The sequence below is a fragment of the Fonsecaea monophora genome (genome assembly GCF_001642475.1).
Source record: "Fonsecaea monophora strain CBS 269.37 chromosome Unknown Scaff10, whole genome shotgun sequence".
Classification (NCBI taxonomy): domain Eukaryota; kingdom Fungi; phylum Ascomycota; class Eurotiomycetes; order Chaetothyriales; family Herpotrichiellaceae; genus Fonsecaea; species Fonsecaea monophora.
The window spans coordinates 321385-342489 of NW_019173941.1; the positions used below are offsets into that span (position 1 = coordinate 321385).

Here is a 21105-nt window from a genome sequence, read left to right on the forward strand (position 1 = left end):
CGCAGTATGTGGGCGGAAATATTCTCTTGGCACCGAATATTGCGGAGCATCTTGGCTTTTGGCGTAAGATGTTTGCTACGGTGAAGCACTTCTCACGGCACTCGCGCACTTTCTATATCAACCAGTAACAGTCACTGTTAATACATACCACGGACAACAATATTCTCGCGCCTCGCAGTCATCAAGGTTTTAAACACGACAGTATGAGAAAAGGCGAAGTTTGATTTTTTACTTGCACAAGATCAATGACGGGAAACAATTCGGCCGACTCTAATTGCTTCATGATCACGACGAGACTTCATTTTACGCGCTGACTCTATTCAATAGTCTCTGTAGTATCAACCGCAACAAGCCCCTTTTGGATAGTCTGTGAGAATATCTATCTCTTCCCTCCCCTGCTGTGGATGCTTTGCCTATGATCCCTCTCATCTGATCATGGATGCGTTGCTCGTCAAATCAATTCACACGTATCTTGTGTCGTTGCCTTCTCTTTACACACTCATGTTCTTCATCTTGTCTGCGACATTCTCCGCCGCCGGCATGTCTCGCTTGGGGCCACCTTCAGGCGCGCCTCCTGCCTTTGGCTTGGGTGGTTGCTTGACCTTTGCCGAGGTCGTATCTTTGGGCAATTCCTTTGTGTATGGAATGATGTCCGGCGTCCCGGGTGGCATATACCGTTTCAAGACCTCGGGCACTTCAATGCCGTCTTCTTTTTGATAGTTCTCCACCAGACAGCACAAGGTCCTCTCTGTAGCACACAGCGTTCCGTTCAGGGCATGAACATAACCCTTCCTCGTGTCGATGGCGCCCTTTTTCTGTCCGTACCTGATCTCCAGCTCTCGCGTCTGGTAGTCGGTGCAATTTGAGCAGGATACGAGCTCCTTATATTCGCCTTGATACGGGAACCACGCTTCCAGGTCGTATTTTTTGGCCGCTGCGTTGTTTAGTGCGCCCGAAACGATCGCCACAACCCGGTAGGGGAGCTTCAGGGATTGGTAGAACTCTTCGGCAATAGATTTCATGTCTTCCAGCGCTTGCCAGGATTCTTCGGGTTTGACAAAGAGGAATTGTTCGATCTGGATAGACGTCCTGTCAGCACAAGCAGGCGGGAGTTTCTTGGAATGATGGAAAGTCTTGCCTTCTCAAACTGGTGTATGCGAAACAACCCCCAGGCATCTCTCCCGTGCGCACCAGCCTCCTTTCTAAAACACGAAGAATAGCCTGCAAACTTCATGGGCAGATCCTTTTCCGTCAACCACTCGTCAGCGAACATTGCCGAAATGGGCTGTTCGGAGGTCGCAATAAGAAACTTGTCCTCTGCGTCCTTGTCTTCAACGACCTTGTAAAGCTCTTCATCGAATTGCTCCAGCTGTGCGGTTTTGGCCATGTACTCTGCCTTCATGAAGTAGGGTGGTTGTAGTGGATCGTAGCCCTTGGAGACGAGGAAGTGTAGGCCGTAGTTGATGAGGGCTTGGTTCAGCAGGACACCCCATTTGCGAAGGAAGTAACCTCGATGGCCGACCAGCTTGACGCCTCGTTCGCCATCGTAGACTTCTGCCCGGGTCATCACCTCATGGTGGGAGAGACAGTCTCGTTTTTCTTCTGTGAAGCCTTCCGGAGCCCACTTCTTCACCACCTCATTAAAGTCCTATTGCCCTTCATTGTCAGTCTCGATTCTTTCGGTCGTGTGGTATTGACTGGTTTCAACTGACCTCGTTATCGTTGACCGGCACCGACTCGTGCACATAGTTGCCAATCAATTTGCACTTGCGGTCTCTCAACTTCTCCTTCTCTACGGCCTCCTCTTCGACCTTCTTCTTCTCCTTTTCCAAGTTGATCTTTTCTTGTAGCAGATGGTCCGCGTCTTGCTTTGCCTATACATCACAACCCATCAGTCCGGGACGTTCACGGGAATATTCATGGGTAGGAGGGGGTCGACCGACTTTCTTCAACTGCCCGATCTCTTTTTGGACCGCATTGATCTTTGCGCCAAACTGGCTGGCCTTGTACCGTGCTAGAACCTCAGTTAGAGCCAGTTCCCACGGGTACACAAGGGGGACATACTCTGATAGGCGTCGTTCCAGAGCGCAATGACCTCGTCGACGATCTCGGTGGGGGCGTATCGCTTTTGCAGACTCTCAATCACTTTTTTGGGATCTCCCCCTCTAAACGGAACCGGTGAGACCAAATTTGCGACGCTGACCTGCAGAGGGGCGATCTTACCTCGAGACAATGAGGTCCTGAACTTCGATCATGATGACGAGAGGATCGGGAGCAAGGCAAGCACGAGAAATGGAGGAGTCTGCAGGCTGGTAGATTGCGCTTCTCAACTGCACGTGTGGTGCAGGTGGTCGAACCCCCTAACAAAATGTGTTTGTGCCCGCGCTTCCACCCCACGCAACCTGCGGAGCCTCGTGAGTCACTCCGACATGTGCCAGCCAGCCACCACGGCCCCCTTCGATGAAGATGCAATATTTAGAGAGTCAGCGTGTCTAAGACGGAGATCTCACAATGGCGGAGAAAACCAAGTATAGGGCGATATTATTATCCTAGCTACTTTGCCCAAGTCATAGCCAATTCCATCTCTTTCCTCTATTGCATGATCTTGCGAACCCGATACAGCGAGCATCCTCCCTCGCTCGACGAGCGAATGAAGGATCCTGGTCTCTGAGTGAGCCGCGTTCACCTTCCCACCCCCTCGCTTAAGCCCGGGGGTGACTGACACATTCTCACGATAGACGCCCGGTGTAAAGCCAAACATCTCCATGTCTATCATGCTACTCCCCAACGCCAACTGAAGCCGACCGCGTAATAACAATAACAACAACACCACCCACCACTTCCGACATGTTGAGACAACCAAATCCAGAAAGAAACTCCTCGAAATTAATCAACCCCAGGCGGCACCGAGTTCCCCTCGAGGGCCTTGGAGAGTCGTGCAATTGCTGCTCTTCACATCACCGCACACTTGCCACCACCGGCAGGCTTGTCTGGTTCCTGCGACTTCTCGATTTCGGCAATCATCATCTCGAATGCTTTTGCGACGTTGTGGTTATTCCGTGCGCTGGTCTCAATCCAACCACAGTTGAGTTCCTGGCCGAGCTTTTGCCCTTCTTCGGCGGTGACCTTGCGCTGCTTTTTGGCGTCGACATCGCTCTTGTTGCCGACGATCATGATGGGAACGGACTCGGCACCCTGGACGACCGGGGACATTAGCACAGCCTGCAAGAGAGGCCGGGGGGAGGCTTTCAGGGTGGCTTACCAGATGATTCAAGAGCTTGTCTCGGATAATCCTCACCATGTCAAAGGATTGCCGCGAGGCCACCGAGTAGACGATCAGGTAGCCATGTATACCGATGTACAGCTTCGAATTCATGAGACTGTACTCGTCCTGTGTCCCACCAAAACGTCAGCGCACTCCAAAAACCCGCCACCTGTTCTGGAAGCATGATGCCTCGTACCTGTCCAGCAGTATCGATGATTTCGGTGAGAAACGTCTGGCCCTTGTAGGGAATTTCATGGCTGAATGTGTTCTCGATTGTAGGATAGTAGCTTTCCACAAAATGTTTTTCGCAGTATTGGACGGTCAGAGAGGATTTGCCTGCGCAACCGAGAAAGGGAAACTTGTCAGTCTATGGCCGTCTTTCCCTTGCCGTCTACTGGCTCTTTTCCCGTGTACAACAACATGTCTAGAGGGAGAGGACTGACCGACAGATCTACTGCCCAGAACAGCGATCTTTCGCTGCTTGACCGAGGGAGCCATGTTCGACACAAAAAATTCTGGGAAGGTTTGTTTTCTCAAGGGGAAAACAAAAGTATGGCGTCACAACCCTCACAACAACAGCTCGGATCCCAAGTCACAGCCCAAGAAAACAGTCGGCAGCTTTCCTAGCGCCAAAAAAAGGGTGTATTCGAGAGGCAAAATGTCAAGTAAGAAATGATCGTCAGAGAGAAAGCGACAGACAGGGTAAGGCCATGGAAGAAATCGAATACAGGCCGACCGGGCCAGATGGAGCAAATGAGTATGTAATAAGAACTGGGGTGATGACGGGCGGCGGCGGGATTACAAGTTTTGTTCGGTACCCAAAGCTTTTTACTAGATTTCTGTGTCAAGGTTTATTTTTGTTTGGTCTTGTCGTGTCGCAGCTGCGGATGAGCGGTTCTTGCCGTGATATTCAGTGAAATGGTATGATGAGATGCCGATGGATGGGACGAGATGGAGGAGGGGTGGGTGGTGGTGTTGGTGGTTGTGTGATGGTAGTAGTGTTATGATGATGGTGGTGGTGATGGTGACGGTAATGGTAATGGGAATGGCAATAATGATCGGGAAGAGACGGTATGTATAGCCTATACTCGAACATTACCCAGGCCAAGTGGCTTGCCGTAACCTCACCGACATTTTGCGAGACTTGTACAAGGTAGCCATGTGAGAATTGGGAAAAGCATGCCTGGCTCTCTTTTTTTTTGTTGTTTGACTTTCTTCCGAAGCAATTCAGGCCACGAATAATCCAAAGTACCGGCGGGAATGCATTTTGTTTGGCGGGGGGAATTGTCGCAATACATGAAACCTGCACGCTACTAATATGCAGTATTTGTTCCCCGCAGCCAATAGTGACAAGAGTGAAAAGACTTGGATGGGGCCGAGGGAAGAAGCGGGCCTTGTATCGGGCCAAAGGGAGAGATTGGAGGGGTGGAGGGGTGGAGGAGGGGAGAATGAAGAGGGATGGATATACGGAGTATACCTCGTACTTTGTACTCGGTAGACAGCGTCGATCAGTATCAGGCACCTCTGCACCTCTGCACCTCAAGTCATCGTAGCAAGCGTCTCTCTGTACGTGTATGGATCTCGAATCCCGCTCAATGATGCCGGCATAGATGCACCTCCATATCCTGCACAACCAAAGCTCAGGGGGTATCAACGACTTCTGCTATGCGAACCCCATGGTGATCGACTCCAGACATATCCCAATATTCATTCCCTGTACCCAATGTCGTATGTGGTGTCTTGTAACTGTATGTCATATCTTTCATCATAGCCAGTCCTCGTACCCCAGGAATCATCAATCGCCTTGCTGCTTCACCGTCTCGAGCACCACCCTGAATCGTTCAGTAAACCCCGTTGAAGAGCTGCCTTCTTCTCCAAGTGCCGCCTCAACCGTCTGAAGATGGTCGAGGAACGTATCTGCAGCTGCAAACAAGGCTGAAAGCCCCTTTCCCTTGATAGATTGCGAGATCCGCTTGCACGCAGTTGGGTTCAGACACAGTGTGCAGAGCAATGCGGAAATATATCCAAAGGCGACTAAGATTCGAGTCTGATCTATGGTCAAGGCCTGTGTAGTAGTCAGTATCCCGCAATTTGGACTTTCAGTCAGAGGCACATACCTCGGACGTCTGGTCGACATGGCGGTTAAATATGTCCACCAGCCGCTCTACCATGTTCTGCCCGCCCACCATCGGCCTCAGCATACGCTCTCTGGCTCCATCTGCGCATTCGGCAAGATTGAGAAGGCATCCAACAGCCAGAATCACAGATTCAAGTTGCGCATGGTCAACCTCCTGCTCTTGCGTCGCACGCCTTGCCAGCTCCAGAAACTGGTCATCAATGACCCGAAACACGGTGCCGATAAGTCGTCCCTCAACTAAGGCCTCACAGGCTGTTGCATCATTGTTGCTGAGGCTAACGATGAGCCGAAGGCACGAGTGCTCAATTTGCGGTTCCGAGTGACGAGCTTCCTTCATAATGTTGGCCACACTTTCGCCCAGTCCCGCTATACGGGGAGTCACCACGATAGACCCGGTCAGCTCGTGGTTGGCACAGGCAATCTCCAATATTGACAGCAAGAGTCGGATGGTCTCTATCTGCTTAACCATACCACCCACTTCGGCCATGCCCTGCATCGTCGCAAAGTTGGAGAGAATAGCGTCGAGAAGTCCTCGTGGTAGTTTGGGAAATGGCTCCTGGAGCCGGATAAGATTTCGCAGAGTAGATTCTACAGAACTAAGCACGGTTCTGTTGACAGCCAGGTAGGGTTGACCTAAGCCTTTGGACCTCTTCTCCTCGAATTCTGCAATATCTCTTACAAGAATCCTGGAGATGTTCTGACTTCGGTCTTTCGCAAGTTTGGTCAATGACCTGGATTCCGAAACCAGCCGTGGAGGTAGCTTGTAAAGAGCATTCAACATCTGAAGCACGACCTTTGGCGATGAGCTTTCCGCGATGACTGTGCAATGAAGAACTAGAGCAAGCAATGTCGCGCTGACCTCGTCCAGGGATCCGTTTACGCAGTCTAGGAGACGCTGAAGGCCACCAGAGTCTTGGAAATGACGGAGGAAAGAGATTTCGTCCAGCTTGGGAACAAGTTGTAGAAGCCCTGGAATGCGTCGTGACTTGGAACCTGATTGAATATCTTCCAAGATCGTGTCCAGCTCCAAGTCGAATTTTCTGATTGCTCCCCCACGTCTCAATTCGTGGATGCTTTTGATCCGGCTGAAAGGGTCGCCTTCATCACTGTCATCATTGTCTAACTCCATCTGCGACGTCACACTGGTGAATGCCAATGCCTGAGAATATATCTCCTGCGAAGAAGGCTGGCTATTTGACGCTGAATAGCTCTCCAAGCTGTCGGCCATCTCGCTCAAGTATGACCTTTGCTTAGCGTAAGTGGCTCTTGGACGTCCCGAGGAAGCAGCAATGGCTGTACTGGGTGGCTTCTTTTCGGTATCAAGACTAGCCTTTGCCTGGCGATCTTCTGAAACCCTTCCAAGTGGTGCGGTGCCGCTATTGACTTGATTGGACTGTTGCTCTTGCGATATCTCGGTGCTCCGGGCGCGCGGAGCGTCCAGTCGGTCAATCAACCTAGTTCGGCTGCTTCTAGCCGGCTTGAGAGGGACATCATCCATCTGCTCGTCCTCGGACGAAATGTGGAACTTTTGCGAACCTGAGTCAGGCGTCAGACGAAGGGAAGTCAGGTGCAGATCACTTGGAGTGGGCGAGGCGACCAGACTGTCGTCTGAATCACGCCTTTTCCTCTTTGGAGTGCTTCTACCAGACGGCTGTGATCGGATAGATGAATCTGACTCTTCCGGAGACGCGACGTTGGAGACCTGAGGTCCGTGTGAGCGAGGCGCCTTTGGAGGCATTGGCTTCCCCCGGAAAGCTGACCTGCTGGTGGCAGCCCCTTTCACTGGAAGCTTGAACACAGGGGCGACGTTGGCTGCATTCGAAGAGTCTGGTGCAAAATTTCCGTGTACGGACTTAGGTTGTAACTTCTCATTGATATTTTCTTTTGGGACACACATTCCCTTTGTCTTGGGGATGAGGACCTCGGGTTCTTTGTCGATCTCCATATCATTCCTCGATTGGTTCGGTTTTTCAGATACTATTTTTCTCTTCTTCAAGCCGCGCTTTGTTTTGAGACTTGTTAGCTCATCCTCGGATGAATGAAGGTCGAACAAGGCTGAGGATTCGGGTGCCGCGAGGGGTGCTTGGGCGTGTCCGGTCGAGGAACTCTCCTCTTTCTTCCCAGAATTATTTAATGTTGCATCTCTTGGCTCATTTTGAAGTTGACTATGAGGTGTGCTAGATCCATGGGCAGATCGAGGAAGCATTCGGTCCTGAGGATCCGTCGCCGTTGTTTTTGTTGTTTCGATCGGTGTCCGCGCAGCGACATCAAAAAGGTCATGGATTCGGACCTTTCTCGATCCTTTGCCGTACAGGTTCCCTCTCCGACGTGCTGGAGGGAAATCCATAGTGCCCAATGGCGACTGGGTGCAGAAGTCGTGGATTCATTCGAAGTCCTGGTGCCGTAGGATAGACGCGACAGGTACGAGACTGTTTGTCTCATACATCTCAAATGTCGCAGATAAGATGAAGAGTACACATGGCCATTTTCTGATGTCAAAGTCAGCGCATGTGAACTCACCCACCTATTGTGAAGTTGTGTTAGTTCAAGATCGAGCAGTTGTCAAATGCATTGCGATGAGTTGGTAGGTTTGGAGATTGATAGCGCCGGATGGTGATCTTGGTGCGGGGGTGATGTCAACGAATAAACAAACGGCCACTGGGGGAGCACTCACCTGCGCCTGGAACCGATGCTTAATAGTGAGGCTCATGAGGGCATAACAGGCCCAGAAGCAGGGGAAGCACGCCTGGAAGCTCTTGGTAGTTAAGCTTCGGCACCACTTTCCTTAATCACCCAAATATCTTCGGTATTTCCCCAGAGCATGTGCCTTTCGCCGCCAGCCATGAAACCAGGTCGTCCATGTCCACGAATGAACACAGCATGCTATCGCACGACGCCGACTTACAGACCGCCTGTCTTTGTATCCATACCCGGTAAATCTGAAGCTCTCTGACAGCACCTCACTTTCTGTCCACATCCCAGCCTCGAAACGAGCCTGCGTTCAATCTCCGCCCACGCAGACAAGCACTATCTCAAGCTTGAGCGATAACCTGCGATCTTCCTTCTCCAAGGTCACGCGAGCACCCACGATCCTTGTCCTTGCAGTTGTCTACCACATACATTGCGTGTAGCTTATGGCTTCAGTCCCGCGAGCCAACGGGGTGCAATCGCCCGCTATAGGTGTTGGCCCTTCTTATCGTCCAGAGGAGGAAAAACCTACAGCCACCGTCTCGAAAAGTGTTGAGCAAGAAAATGTCCATGTTTTACCCCAGACTCCTCAGCTGATTGCTCTGTTGACGTGGGTACCATAAAGATCTGGAGTTATTGAGACAAGAGTGGCTGACTTGTTCAATCAAGCATGATTCGAGACAAGAACACCCAGCGAGCGGATTTCATCTTCTACTCCAATCGAATCATTCGTCTTCTGGTTGAGGAGGGTCTCAACCATCTTCCTGTCGTGACACACACCGTCACATCCCCTGTTGGCAAGGACTATGTTGGGGTAAAATTCGAGGGGAAGATCTGTGGCGTTTCGATTATGCGAGCAGGAGAGTCAATGGAGCAGGGTTTAAGAGAATGTTGCCGTTCAGTCAGGATAGGCAAAATCCTGATCCAACGCAACGAGGAAACCAGCAAACCGAAGCTTTTCTACGACAAGCTACCCCCGGATATTCAGAACCGATGGGTGCTGCTTCTGGATCCCATGTTGGCAACCGGTGGCAGCGCCATCATGGCCGTCGAGGTGCTCAAGAGCAAAGGTGTCCCGGAAGAACGCATTTTGTTCTTGAATCTGATTGCAAGCCCAGAAGGTATTGAGAACTTTGCCAAACAGGTGCCCAAAGTGAGAGTGGTCACAGCTTTTGTGGACCAGGGTCTCAATGAGCAGAAGTGAGTTGTTCGTATGAGTTGTTCATAAGCTGTGCAACTAACTCATGCAGCTACATCGTCCCCGGCCTGGGAGATTTCGGCGACCGTTTCTATACACTGTGACGAACCAGCAGATGAAGATCAAGTGAAATACAATTTTCGCCATGATGGCCTGGTTTGCCCTGTCACCCAGGTTATAGGAAAGAGTTAGTTCGTGGTAGATGGCAGGCCGCTTTCTTTCCACTGAACCACGAGAATGGCCTATAAACGACAATGATATCACGCATATGGAAGTGCGGACACTGGGAGCATAGCACCGATACAAGATCCTCAACAAACGCAAAGGGTCCCTTGGCTGATATTACTCCGAATAATGGATCCAACCACAGAAGAAGCTCGAGCTACGCAAGGCTGGAGATGAGTGATGCATGAGGTGATATTTTTTGTGAAAGAGACCGCCAAACATTACAAGCGCTGCATCTTCCGGTCCCAGCTCCTGCTTTTCATATTTACATAGCCTGTAGCATTGTTGAATCCTCAGATCACGGAAAGCCGTTGTTGTCAGCAAGATTTGCGTCTCCCTTTCCGAACTCCCTGGGTATAGCTGGCTGTTGAAAGCCGTATCTGTGTCGCACAATGTCGCCAGGCGCTCGTCCATTGCCATGTTTTTTTGCCCGTCCCTCTATAGTCATTCTGCTTTTGTTTTGTTTTGTTTTTCGAATCGTCCCATGTGTATTTCGTATTAGTCGTTCCCGGAGACCCAATCTTCGTCCTGTAGAATACGAGTGTCTCAAAACCCGGTCGTATCATCTTTTTTTTCCTTTTCTTTCCTTCGGCTGATTTGCCTCCGTCTTGCATGAGGCCCTGATTCGAGGCCTGATGGGTGGTGGTATTTTTCGATTTGTTGGGTTTACTGGGTTAGGAAGTAAGTAGGTAAGTACATGTGGCACAGGGTCATCCACCGCTCTCAGAAAGGCACGAGTCGGTTGATTTAGTAGAGAATTCTCGTGAGAATCTTCTCCTTGACGCCCTCTAGCTCGGCATACAGCTCGGCCACCTGATCCTCCTTGACGTTGCTGATGTCGGCCATGAGATAGGCAACGTCACCTCTGCTGTCGGTCATCTGCTTGTCGACGTTGTGGTCTCCAAGAAGGTGGTTGACTCTCCTCAAGACACCGGGGACGTTTTGATGGATGAAGATGACGCGGGCGTGGTCCGGCTCGTCCATGGTGAGCGAGCGTAGGGCGACTTCGGGCATGTTGACGGCGCCCACGGTGACGCCCTCGTTGACGTAGCGGACTAGCGCTTCAGCGACCTCGATGCCAATGGCCGACTGTGCCTCCTCGGTCGACCCGCCAATGTGGGGTGTCAAGATGATGTTCTTGAGGGATTGCAGGTCTGCTGTCCAAGGATTCAGCTCGTTGTTGAAATAGTCCCCGTTCCCTGCGGGTTCCGCCGGATACACGTCCAATGCTGCACCGGCGATGTGACCCGAGCGCATCGCATCAATCAGCGCGGGGATATCCACGACCGAACCCCTGGAGGCGTTGATGAGGTAGCTGCCCTTCTTCATGGTCTCCAGCTCCTTTGCCCCGATCATGTTCATCGTTTCCGGCAGCTCGGGGACGTGGCACGTCACAAAGTCGGCGTCCTTGAGGAGATGTTCCAGGGAAGGAACTTGACGTGCGGTACCCAGGCCCATCAGGTTGACGACGTCGTAGTAGATCACGTCCATGCCCATCGCCTCGGCCAAGACAGACAACTGCGATCCGATGTGCCCGTAACCAATGATGCCCAGAGTCTTGCCACGAATTTCCCAGCATCTCGCAGAGACCTTGTTCCACGTCCCGCGGTGCAGTTCATTGGAGCGGTCGCCCAGCTGGCGAGCCAACGCGATGATTTCACAGATGACCAGTTCGGCGACTGAGCGCGAATTGCTGAAGGGAGAGTTGAAGACGCAGATGCCATGGGCCGCAGCATATTTCAGGTCGACTTGGTTAGTGCCGATGCAGAAGCAGCCGATCACGATGAGATTCTTTGCTGCTGCTAGCACGCGGGAAGTGAGCTTCGTCTTAGAGCGGATGCCGATGACATGTACATCCCTGGATAGGAAAACCGGGTCAGTGTATGCAGTTCCAGCGATCGAAAGAAGTCACTCGACTCCGCTCTGGGATCTGTTTCTTACTTGATCTTCTCAATCAACTGATCCTCAGGCAAGCTAGATTTCAAGCACTCCACCTGGTATCCCTGGCCCTGCAGTATATCCCTGCCCGTCTGGTTGACATTCTCCAACAATAGAATTTTGACGTCCTGCTCGCGGAAGGGTTTTAGATGCTTGGGTTGAGGGCCCGTGATTGTTCTCCTCAGGCTAGGAGAGCCCCCGCTGATATTATCGACTCCGAAGGAGACTTTGCGGTGGTGAAAGGTATCGTTGGGGGAGGTGGACATGGAGAGACTGCGCGAAACCTCGCGACGGAGACTGCCTTGCGACTCGCCATTTTGCTGGATGCGAATACCTTCTGAGATTTGTGAGGCAGGCATAGTGGAGGGTTTTCGCAGATCCAACTGCCCGAAAGGAGAGAATAAATGCCGGTTACACCAAAGAGGACACAAAGACAGGCAACAAGTGACAGGGTTACAGAGTACGAGATACAGTAAATTCAATGACTCCTCGACGCAGGCGGCGGGACAAATTTTTGGCATGTCCGGGTATGACGTGAGGTTTTCTCGTATTCGGGTTAGCTTCAGCCTTGCCCAGAGTCTAGAGACTTTCATTGGTCAACATTCTCTAGATCAGCGAGGATAAGCGATGACGAGGCTGAACAGGAGGGGGGAGTCGACCTTTTTCCCACAATTGAAACCCATGTCCTGCCTGGTACGATCGAATTTGAGTCTCTACCGGCTATATCAGCTACTGGCTATCGCTAAGCAGTGCCGTATGTTCTGATCCGATCATCGCTACTCTTCTGTATACCTCTTCCAGTGATCTCTGCGAATCAATTCTCCATCTGGTGGTCTCCATCTTGTTCGTCCGCAGGAGTTTGCTGTGACATTTTGAGCGCTTCCATCTTCTCAACCTCTTCTCGTGGCACCTCGTGTCGATTGATCCAGCTCAGGATTCTCCATATAGCGGTAAGCAATTCCTTTCTTTGCTCAACCTCGAACAGATCCAGCCACGGGCTTCTGCTGACGTATAGGACATGTTCTTTGCGCTGATCGGCCTTTACGTCGCCTGCAGTTTCCTGCGAGTCGGGTAGTGATCTTCCCTCCTTGCCGAACTCCAGCCAGTCCAGGTAGTCCTCGTGCACACTCATTCTCAAAATGCACGCGTGATGGTTCGCAGCCGATATCATGAAGATGTCGTCCCAGCCACTCGGTCCTTCATCCTGACTTGGTTTGCCAATTTTTCGATAGATCAACTTCTCGTCCCAATGGGGCCCATTTGGACGGACTTTCGTCCACTCTTGGTACCACTTCCGTCGTAGGGGCGGGACATACATAAGTCGTCTCCCATCTTTAAACTCGACTTTGTCTTTCGGCGAGCCGCCTGCTTCACCACTTCTCTTCTTCTTTTTCGGTCTCTCGCTCGGTGACGAGGGCCCAGACACCGCATTTTCAGGCTGGAGATTTTTCAAGTCGGCGGCAGCCGCTGCCTCCGCTTTTCTTCGTTCCTCTTCCTCTTGTTCCCGCTTTCCCAGTTGTAGTCGTCTTTCGTCTGGACTCCAGCTTGGATCTTCGTCCTCAAACACTTCGCTGGCAAGCTGTCCCCATCTCGTCTCGCCGCCGCCCCAACGGCTCTTGATTGCCCACCACTGATGCTCGCTCGGTTCTTTGGACAGCGTCTGTCCTTCTCGTGCTCGTTGCTTTGCGAGCATCAACATACCGCCAATTTCGCGGAACAGATCAAACTTTTCGCCCACAAAATCACTCGTCGGATTTAGAAGCCCGTCCCTCGACTTGAATCTTACCTCATGTCTGCAGTGAATCGCCATTAACGGCCCTTCCACCATCCTGGCCCTCAAAAGCTTCATATCAGCCGGTAGTTTTGCAACGCAAAAATTATAGCACACAGAAGGGATATTAATGTTGTGGATTCTCAACTTTTCTCTCGGGCTCACGTCGTAATCTCGGCAGTTGAACTTATGCACGGCCATCTTCAAAAGGTTCCTCACTGCAGAGACTCGGGTACCAGGGCTCATCTGCTCGCCATTACCGAGCCGCACTCCCTTGTACACCTGCTTCATCTTAGGGCGGCTAGGTATCTCAATGGTGGAGGTAGCTGCCGGAATGTCGGAGGAATGACTTGGATCTGCCGTTTGCTCAGGCTCTTGCCCGGAACGCTGAGAATTCTCGACAGAATCCTGCATCTCAATATCAGGTGTGTTATTGGCACTCTGTCCGACATTGTTAGTCTTGTGCTCGGTGTCCTTGGTCGGCCCTTCCGCGACATTGGTTTCGACCTCGTAGTAGTTATCTTTGCTATAGTCCCAGTATCGACTCATGTCCTCCAAACTGGCGAAAAAGTTTCTTGAGTATGCTAGGCGGGGTTTCTTCCTGCCTTCAAGAGGCGGGAGTCGGAGAATCTCTCGGTATGCATCTTCATTGTCGAACTCAAGTTCCGCAAGCATAGCAGTTAGATCGCTGTCATACAGGAGTGGACGTGATTCGAATTGCTTATCGGGCACCATCTCTGGAAGTGGAACATCTTGGACCAGGTCAATGTTGAGATGCGCGAGATGGGAGTCGTGGATGTCGGGCAGTTTGCGAATCGCGGCGAGCTCTCTACAGATGTTCTTGATGTGTTGGCGACTCAATGGACTGTTACAGCGCGGAGGGACATAACTGGGAAATTCCAGCGGGATAGGCTTCGGCGGCGGATTTCGTTCTCTTTCAAGAAGACCATCACCTCCAGCGCCTGTCACAGGTCAGCACGTGGTCAATCCATCTTTAGCTCGGATATACAAAAGACGATGAAGGAGAATCAGCCGCTCTGAAAAGAGGTCTCGGTTGAGAATACCAGAGAGCGAGGGGTATCGGAAAACCCGATCAAAAGGCGGTATAACACCGACTCTTGAAGGCGAACTCCAGTCCGAGGCTTGATCACCAGCAGATTCTGGGCAACAGACATCCCCCAAGTTGAGGTCAAGCCAGTACAGATTTGTGCGGTATACGAAGCTGTTTCTGACACATCTCGGACTTCATGGCCCCGGCATTTGGATGCCAAAGGCGTGCCTCGCTCCATCGTGGCGTAATTCAGGTGGATATGGTTCGTATTTGAACTTACCGACAGCTGCCCAACTTACTCCAAACATGATTATAGGAGTACCGTATCGAGAGTCTTACATCAAAGCGCAGCAGGTTGATGGTGCGCCGTTCTCGATCGTCGGCTTCACGTCTCTGTTTCGAGACTTGAGCACCAGGTCTTTGACTGTTAGACTCAGGGTTGGGAGATGCCGTGGAGTTGCGCTGAATACTGAATTACTGTCCGCAGACTTGGTAGTGCAACTTGATTAGAATGACTAGAGGAGATGATCGTCAAGTGGCAGGCATTCCCCAATGACGACGACGAGGCTCGAGCTGAGGCAAGGAAGCTCAGGTCTTCAAGTCAAAGTGTTGGCGACCACTGGACTGCCTTCGCACCAGTGCGATGTCGACATCAAGCCCATCGATCTAGTGTGGCAATCCCATGTACAAGTCCCTGGGGAGGAGGGGGAAGAAATCTGTGCTCCCGGGGGGTCGTCGCAACTGGCGTTGCAGTAGCGGATGTAGAGGTTATGGCGGCTTTTGGTGACAGGGGACCTGCATAGCGTTGCAGGTCGGTGGATGGATGCGCTATGCAGGCACGCAGGTTGGGATGGTGATGCCCCCGATGCTTCTTTTAGTCCCAGGATGGGCATTGATTCAGGGCCTGTGGGAGCGTGAGGCGAACGACCCGCCTGACCTGTCTTCTTTGGAGTTGCATGCACCAATAGAGGGCCATCACTATGGTTAGAGGAGATTATCGAGGTGCACTCCTCGTCTCTAGAAGGGAACAAGAGCATGGCAGATCGCAACAGTCGTGGACGAAACCCGAGAAACAGCCACGAGCCAAAGTCACCTGGTTGATCCGAACCCCTCGTTGCTTTATCGTTGACGGCTACTGAAACCACTATCCCACATACGAAGCCATGATTTCTATGCGAGGTCCATAGGATGTCCTTGTCCCCGTCATTTTGGCCCAACATACCCGTCCAGGTGTGCATACCATCGTTGTGCGAGAGCACGTGGTTGAGATTGTCCTCTAGACCAGTCTCATGCGATATGCTCAATGTGCTGCTCGTCACAATCGGCTCACGTCCTTCTTCACCGCACTTTTTCAACCTCCTATTCCTGCTTGGCCTCCTCCTCCTCAGCCTCGCCAGCAAGGGCGTTTCTCTTGGTCTGGATACGTTCCTGTCTCCGTTCACGAGCAGCCTTGGTCTTGGCACGTTTGGCGTCCATTTCTTCCTTGAGGATTCTCTCACGTTGTTTCTCGGCCTTGGCCTTGTGGATCTGTAACATAGGTATTAATTTCCATGCCTAGGATGAGAGTGAGTAGGGCGGGTAGACATACATGTTCGACCAAAGCACGCTTGTGCTTGAAGGTGTTACCCTTGCTCAACTGGTAGAGTTCGTGGTAGAGGTGCTTATCGATCTTGCCGGCAGCACGGTACTTGACGAGCAGACGTCGAAGAACACGCAAGCGTCTCATCCATAGGACCTGGCTGTAAAGCGATATCCCATTAGTGTGAAGTCCTCTCGGTAGGACAGCGTTCTGTCGCTCTCATTATGGAATCGTTTCATCATACCTGGGCATCCGAGCATCCTTGGTACCCTTTCTCTTACCGAACCCTCGGTGTCTGCCAATTCTTCTAGCCGCATTCAACTCCCTGGCACGAGATCTCGAATGCATGGCCACCGGCTTGCGGATGATGAGTCCATCGCTGACCAGTTTCCGGATCGTCTGTCGCGAGTTGGCATTGGAGATTTCGTTGACTTCGTTGGGATCGAGCCAGATCTTGCGTTTGCCGCAGCCGACAACGGACGCCGCGAGGCGCTTCTGGGTGCGGAGGTTCGTCCTGGAAAAGAAGAAGCCATGTATCAGCGTCAAATCTTTCATCAACCTTGTCATGCAGTTTCCACCAGCCAGCAGAACAGGTCTGGATTTGAAAGCCCAAGAATGTCGGCAGTTGAACTACCGCATAGAAAAAAGTTGGACTTACATCTTGAGACGATGACTAGAGAACGGTCGTTGTCGTGGTGTGCAGATAAAACCTCGATCTCTTGAAAGAGTCAAGGTCAATCGACTGTCACAAATTCATGGTGCGCCAAGCTTGGCACTATTCGCGCTAGTCCATATTAAGCCAACGAGGGGTACTTGTCGCCAGGCTTGGGCCATTGATAACTTGGGTGCTTGGCAAGGCTGGCTGGCTCTTGATACTATCAAGTACCTCGTATACCTAATACAGTGGCAGGACAGATTTTGTACCCAGTACGAGGTAATATGGTCCGGAACTCAAGAAACGCCGCATGATTATAAATAGAGCTTTTATTGTACTCGACATGTCATGAGTGGACGGCCCACGATTGGACAGACAGGAGCCATTGTTCCTGCAGCGCCTGACGTCTACAACTGCACACCCGAAGGGCAGTCCTAATCCTTGACACATGAAAATTACCAGGTAATGGGACTTTCTCAGTTGTACATGTCGTTGGCAAGGTCCAGCAGCCACATGTAGTCTTGCTCTCGTTCCCGCAGCCAAGAAAACATCTCATCAGGCGCCTTTCAGAATCATAGCTGTTCATCCATCCCAAATCATAATCCATCCACGCGTATATCGTTCCCTCATACACAACAAGGAAGCAGAACATCTAAACCCGTGAAATTCAGCCCTACCCCAAACGGCCGAAAAATTGCAAGTATAAATCGTGATTTTCGCCATGTGAGAGCGCTCGAAGGAAATCGTTTCGTAAAGGTCGTTAAAAGTCGAGGAATCAAACCGTGCGCGCTTGTTCCATTCGTTAGTCTTTAATCTTTTTGGCTCACGGGCCGTCGTAAATCTCGTAATCGCTTTTGGGGGAAATATATCGTGATGTGGCGTTACCTCGGAAGTAGAGCCCCATCGCAAGGTGCAAGCCTGTTTTTTTTCCACTCGTCACACGTCTCTAAAACAGATAAGAGTCATCTCGACGAGAAAACTGAGACTTTTACCGCTGTCCTCCCGTCTTGATAGCTTGCATGTGGGGAGGTGTGTTGAGGGGCATGCTGTACGTGTCTTGACGTGCCGTCTTGCGCCGTTTCGGGTCATAACCATCATACTCTCGGCTGCTAGGACGGTCTTGATCATCGTCTTCGCGCCCGCGTTTCACCGAAGTCACAGCGGAGGGATGGGCAGGAGCTCCATACGTGGGATTCCCATAGCTGTCCGTTGGCCCACCCTGTGGAGTGCGATCCCTGCCACCCATGACGTTATATACATTGCTGGAAGGGGGCGGTCGGGGCGGTGTGTTGTACTCTCCTGTCCACTGGGGTTGACCTGTAGGCATGGTCCTTGGTGTAGCGTGGCCGGAACTAGCTTGATGCGTTGGAGAGCCTGACAATTGCTCAGGAGACATGTGTGGATGCTCACCGGTAGCACTGTACGTGTATTGCCGACCTGTGCTGTAAGCAGAGGGGTTTGCGCTCATGTAACCGCTGTCTGGATGATCACTTTCATGTTGGGATGAGTGAGGCTGTGCGGAATATGCATCAGGCTTGGGGTCATGCCCATCTGCTCCAGTACTAGCGCTTCCTGGTGCAATCGGTGGACCCATATCAGTCTTCCCGTATGGTACCGTCTGCATGGGTTGGCCATACCGGCTCCCGTCTGGATGATGCGCATAACCCGTTTGAGAACTGGGCGTCGTACTATAATAATGTTTTGAACTCTCATACCCCGACTGTCCTTGATAGGATTGCATCCCTGGTCCAGCGGTCCCAGGTGGAGTCGTCGCTGGCGTGGTAGGCATGGATCTGGCGTTCATGCCAGTGTCAATGGATAGTGGCTGTGTTCCCGGCGCGCCGTTCGTCATGCCCTGGGTCCCCCAGTCGTACGAATTTCCTTGACTACTCATCCCCATCACACTCGAAGCGCTTGTTGGGGGAGTCGGAAATGTATGTGCACGGTCGATACCCGGACGTGGTGCATTCGGATGCGGGGCAACTGAGTGCGGCGTAGGTGGAGCTTGGCCTGGACCAGGCATGCTATTGTGATGTTGAAGTGACGGTGCCTGAGGTTGGGGTGGACGAGTGGAATCAACGCTGTCCATGCGCCGGCGCTCTGTTGCTTGCACAACTGCATTCGTCCGAGACGCGTTCTCAGGATTGTAAAGCAGGCCGCCGATGTTGTGCACAAAAAGTGGGTACAGGAGGTCTGTAATCTTTTCCTTGTTGGCAAAATCAAGGGCACGTTCGAAAGGGATCCTGCTCCAGATTAACAAATGCTTCCACAACGGGATTGTACGGCAAAATGTACCAGACTCCTTTCAGGTGCATGGGTCCGATCTTGACCACGTGGCGAGTCTTTTCAGATTTCAAGATGCCATCCCGGCGTCCCCGGGTCATTCCAGCAACATTGAGAAGCTTTGTCCCATTAATGAAATGATTATCTGCACAGAAAGTCAGCATTTATGGGCACAGATGAACAAGGCTGGATTCGGGCGTTTACCTTCACGGCGAGCAACACAAACTCCCTTGGCCTCAACTTGAAAACACAGACTACCTTCATCTTCCCACAGTGTTGCTGTTACTCTTGGTTTCATGCCCGGGGGAGCAATTTGACCAGTAGTATCAAACGGTTGCTGCTGTTGGGGGAAGCCTGGGTTCGGGGCGGGCAAACCGGACGGTTGAGCCACGTACGAGTGTTGAGAGTTGGAGGCACCAGGCATGATAGCTTTTACATCGTCAGAAGGAGTCCAGAATTGTCTTCTCACAAATATGGGAGACCTACCAGGAAGTGAGGTGATCTGTTGCGCTACTGGACCAGTGGCAGACTGTGGAGAAGCAACACCGTTTGTATAGCCATAGGTCCCATAGGTCGGAGGAGGGCCGTAATGTGACGATGCGGGTATCGGAGGCTGTTGATACTGCTGGTAATGACTCAATGGCGCTGTAGAACCCGCATGGGAGTATGAAGGTCCGGACGATATGTGCGAACCGGGATGCATATCCAGGTACGACTGTGTTTGATTCATGTTGGATCGGTATTCGGCAAAGCACCAATATTTGCTCGATGAGTTACGTCCGCCCAAGGCTAATCACAAGCAAAGGACAATACCACCCTGAGACAGTTGGATTTTTTGGATGGCGTCGAAGCTTGGTTCTTTGCGCCTCTTAGATCAATCACTAGAGAGACGGGGTCTTTCGACTTAAGAAGACTCAGCCTGAACAACCCAAATCCACAAATTTGTCCCGCCTCTTGACACACTTTGCGGAATATTGGCCCGTGTCAGGTTTAATCCACGAGAGTCAAAGCTTTATATGCGGACTGTGTGGGAGAGGAACTTGGGGTTCCAAGATGTTCCCCGTACGAGATCGGTGGAATGATTCCGGAAGGGAAGGACTAGCTGGGTGAAGAGTTTCCCAAGCTCACAGTCAAGCCTCATTGACTATTCGTGTGTCGGTAGCCCGCGTCGACAATTTCTTCTTCAACAAAGAAGACCAAATTGCGGACGATGTTGCCAAAGGGCATGCACGATTGGATTCTCTGACCGAGGAATCCAAGGCGTTCCAGGTGTCTGCCCAAGTGTGTCGGCGGACTGTTCGACACTGGCAGTCGATTGCTATTTTCCCGCCGAGGGTTCCAGCACGGGAAGAAGGCGATGAAAGAGCGTCGTCAATAGGATCGCAAACTGCGCAGGTGGTCAAGACGTTAGCATGTATTTCATGATAGAGGTTGTGCAGCATGCAGGCACATGGAGCATGCAGCAAGATCAGCGGGAAAAAAGCAGCAGCTCGGTCAGACTGTTATGTGCGGACTACTGGGCACGGGCAGTTTCACTGAGAGCAGACTTTTTTCCCGTCCTCTTCTGAGCACATACCGAACAACTGGAGAACGCTTCTCAAACATGAAACTTGAAAAGGACAATCGTGACGCGCAATTAGGCCATGATTATGGACGGGCGAACAACATACACCTGGATTGGGGGGTTTGCAGGAAAGATGGTTCAATGGAGATCTGGAGAAAAGAGACAACGAGGTTTGGGAAGCAGGTAGGATGCAGAGACGCAGACGGTGTGCAGTAGCCGAGCGGGAGGACAAGAAGGTGTGCGCAGGTGGTGCATTAGAGCAAAATAGGCAGAGGGCCAGAGGTCCAGAGGTCCAGAGCAGGGTGGAGGGACTGGGGGGAGGTCGGAGGGAGGGTGGTGTCAAGTTCAAGTCAAAGGGTAGCGGCCAGAAGCCCAGAAGCCAGAAGCCCAGCAAAGAGGCAAAGAACGAAAGCCGAAGCCGCTTGCTCTTTGATCCCACCCCCTCCTTCAACGAGGGCTTGCCCGCTACCTGTGCCCGCTAACTGGCCACAACCCAGCGTCGGCGGTGCATGATTGGCAACAGATTGTTCCTTAACCTGCCTAGGGGCGTCCTTCCCTGATGACCCACTGACTCTAAAGCCCCAGCACCATCAACAAGCCAGTGCAGGCCCCAAGCATGCCCGCCCAGCGAGACAGCGAGAAGGGGTTCCACTCCCCAACCATGGGCCTTTTGCCCTGCTGCCCAGTCGCAGGTGGTCGGTGATCCCTGGTCCACTCCTCCACCCACACTCTCTTTCGCCCTCACTCGCAC

General features: G+C 51.9%; 8 protein-coding genes across 8 annotated transcripts; 1 reads left to right on the top strand and 7 right to left on the bottom strand.

Annotated features, from left to right (window-relative positions):
* Positions 1-491: 491 nt before the first annotated feature.
* Positions 492-2255, bottom strand: AYO21_02383 (serine-tRNA ligase; the record flags this gene model as incomplete). Its single annotated transcript, XM_022652362.1, has 6 exons — positions 492-1138; positions 1192-1648; positions 1713-1874; positions 1944-2014; positions 2065-2165; positions 2224-2255. 6 exons carry the CDS (start codon positions 2253-2255, stop codon positions 492-494), a joined length of 1470 nt encoding a protein of 489 aa, XP_022515398.1.
* A 697-nt stretch (positions 2256-2952) lies between these two features.
* On the bottom strand, positions 2953-3763 carry AYO21_02384 (hypothetical protein; the record flags this gene model as incomplete). Its single annotated transcript, XM_022652363.1, has 4 exons — positions 2953-3195; positions 3263-3391; positions 3462-3601; positions 3709-3763. The coding sequence occupies 4 exons, from the start codon at positions 3761-3763 to the stop codon at positions 2953-2955; spliced, it is 567 nt and encodes a 188-aa protein (XP_022515399.1).
* Positions 3764-5060: 1297 nt separating this feature from the next.
* Positions 5061-7749, bottom strand: AYO21_02385 (hypothetical protein; the record flags this gene model as incomplete). The annotated part of the gene is made up of 2 exons (XM_022652364.1): positions 5061-5330; positions 5383-7749. 2 exons carry the CDS (start codon positions 7747-7749, stop codon positions 5061-5063), a joined length of 2637 nt encoding a protein of 878 aa, XP_022515400.1.
* Positions 7750-8536: 787 nt separating this feature from the next.
* On the top strand, positions 8537-9392 carry AYO21_02386 (uracil phosphoribosyltransferase; the record flags this gene model as incomplete). The annotated part of the gene is made up of 3 exons (XM_022652365.1): positions 8537-8700; positions 8760-9290; positions 9341-9392. 3 exons carry the CDS (start codon positions 8537-8539, stop codon positions 9390-9392), a joined length of 747 nt encoding a protein of 248 aa, XP_022515401.1.
* Positions 9393-10260: 868 nt separating this feature from the next.
* On the bottom strand, positions 10261-11810 carry AYO21_02387 (hypothetical protein; the record flags this gene model as incomplete). Its single annotated transcript, XM_022652366.1, has 2 exons — positions 10261-11371; positions 11455-11810. 2 exons carry the CDS (start codon positions 11808-11810, stop codon positions 10261-10263), a joined length of 1467 nt encoding a protein of 488 aa, XP_022515402.1.
* Positions 11811-12265: 455 nt separating this feature from the next.
* AYO21_02388 (hypothetical protein) lies at positions 12266-14511 on the bottom strand (the record flags this gene model as incomplete). The annotated part of the gene is made up of 2 exons (XM_022652367.1): positions 12266-14184; positions 14424-14511. 2 exons carry the CDS (start codon positions 14509-14511, stop codon positions 12266-12268), a joined length of 2007 nt encoding a protein of 668 aa, XP_022515403.1.
* Positions 14512-15632: 1121 nt separating this feature from the next.
* On the bottom strand, positions 15633-16419 carry AYO21_02389 (hypothetical protein; the record flags this gene model as incomplete). Its single annotated transcript, XM_022652368.1, has 3 exons — positions 15633-15800; positions 15862-16012; positions 16097-16419. The coding sequence occupies 3 exons, from the start codon at positions 16417-16419 to the stop codon at positions 15633-15635; spliced, it is 642 nt and encodes a 213-aa protein (XP_022515404.1).
* A 1076-nt stretch (positions 16420-17495) lies between these two features.
* AYO21_02390 (hypothetical protein) lies at positions 17496-19520 on the bottom strand (the record flags this gene model as incomplete). The annotated part of the gene is made up of 4 exons (XM_022652369.1): positions 17496-18750; positions 18803-18935; positions 18995-19219; positions 19277-19520. 4 exons carry the CDS (start codon positions 19518-19520, stop codon positions 17496-17498), a joined length of 1857 nt encoding a protein of 618 aa, XP_022515405.1.
* Between the last annotated feature and the right edge of the window lie 1585 nt (positions 19521-21105).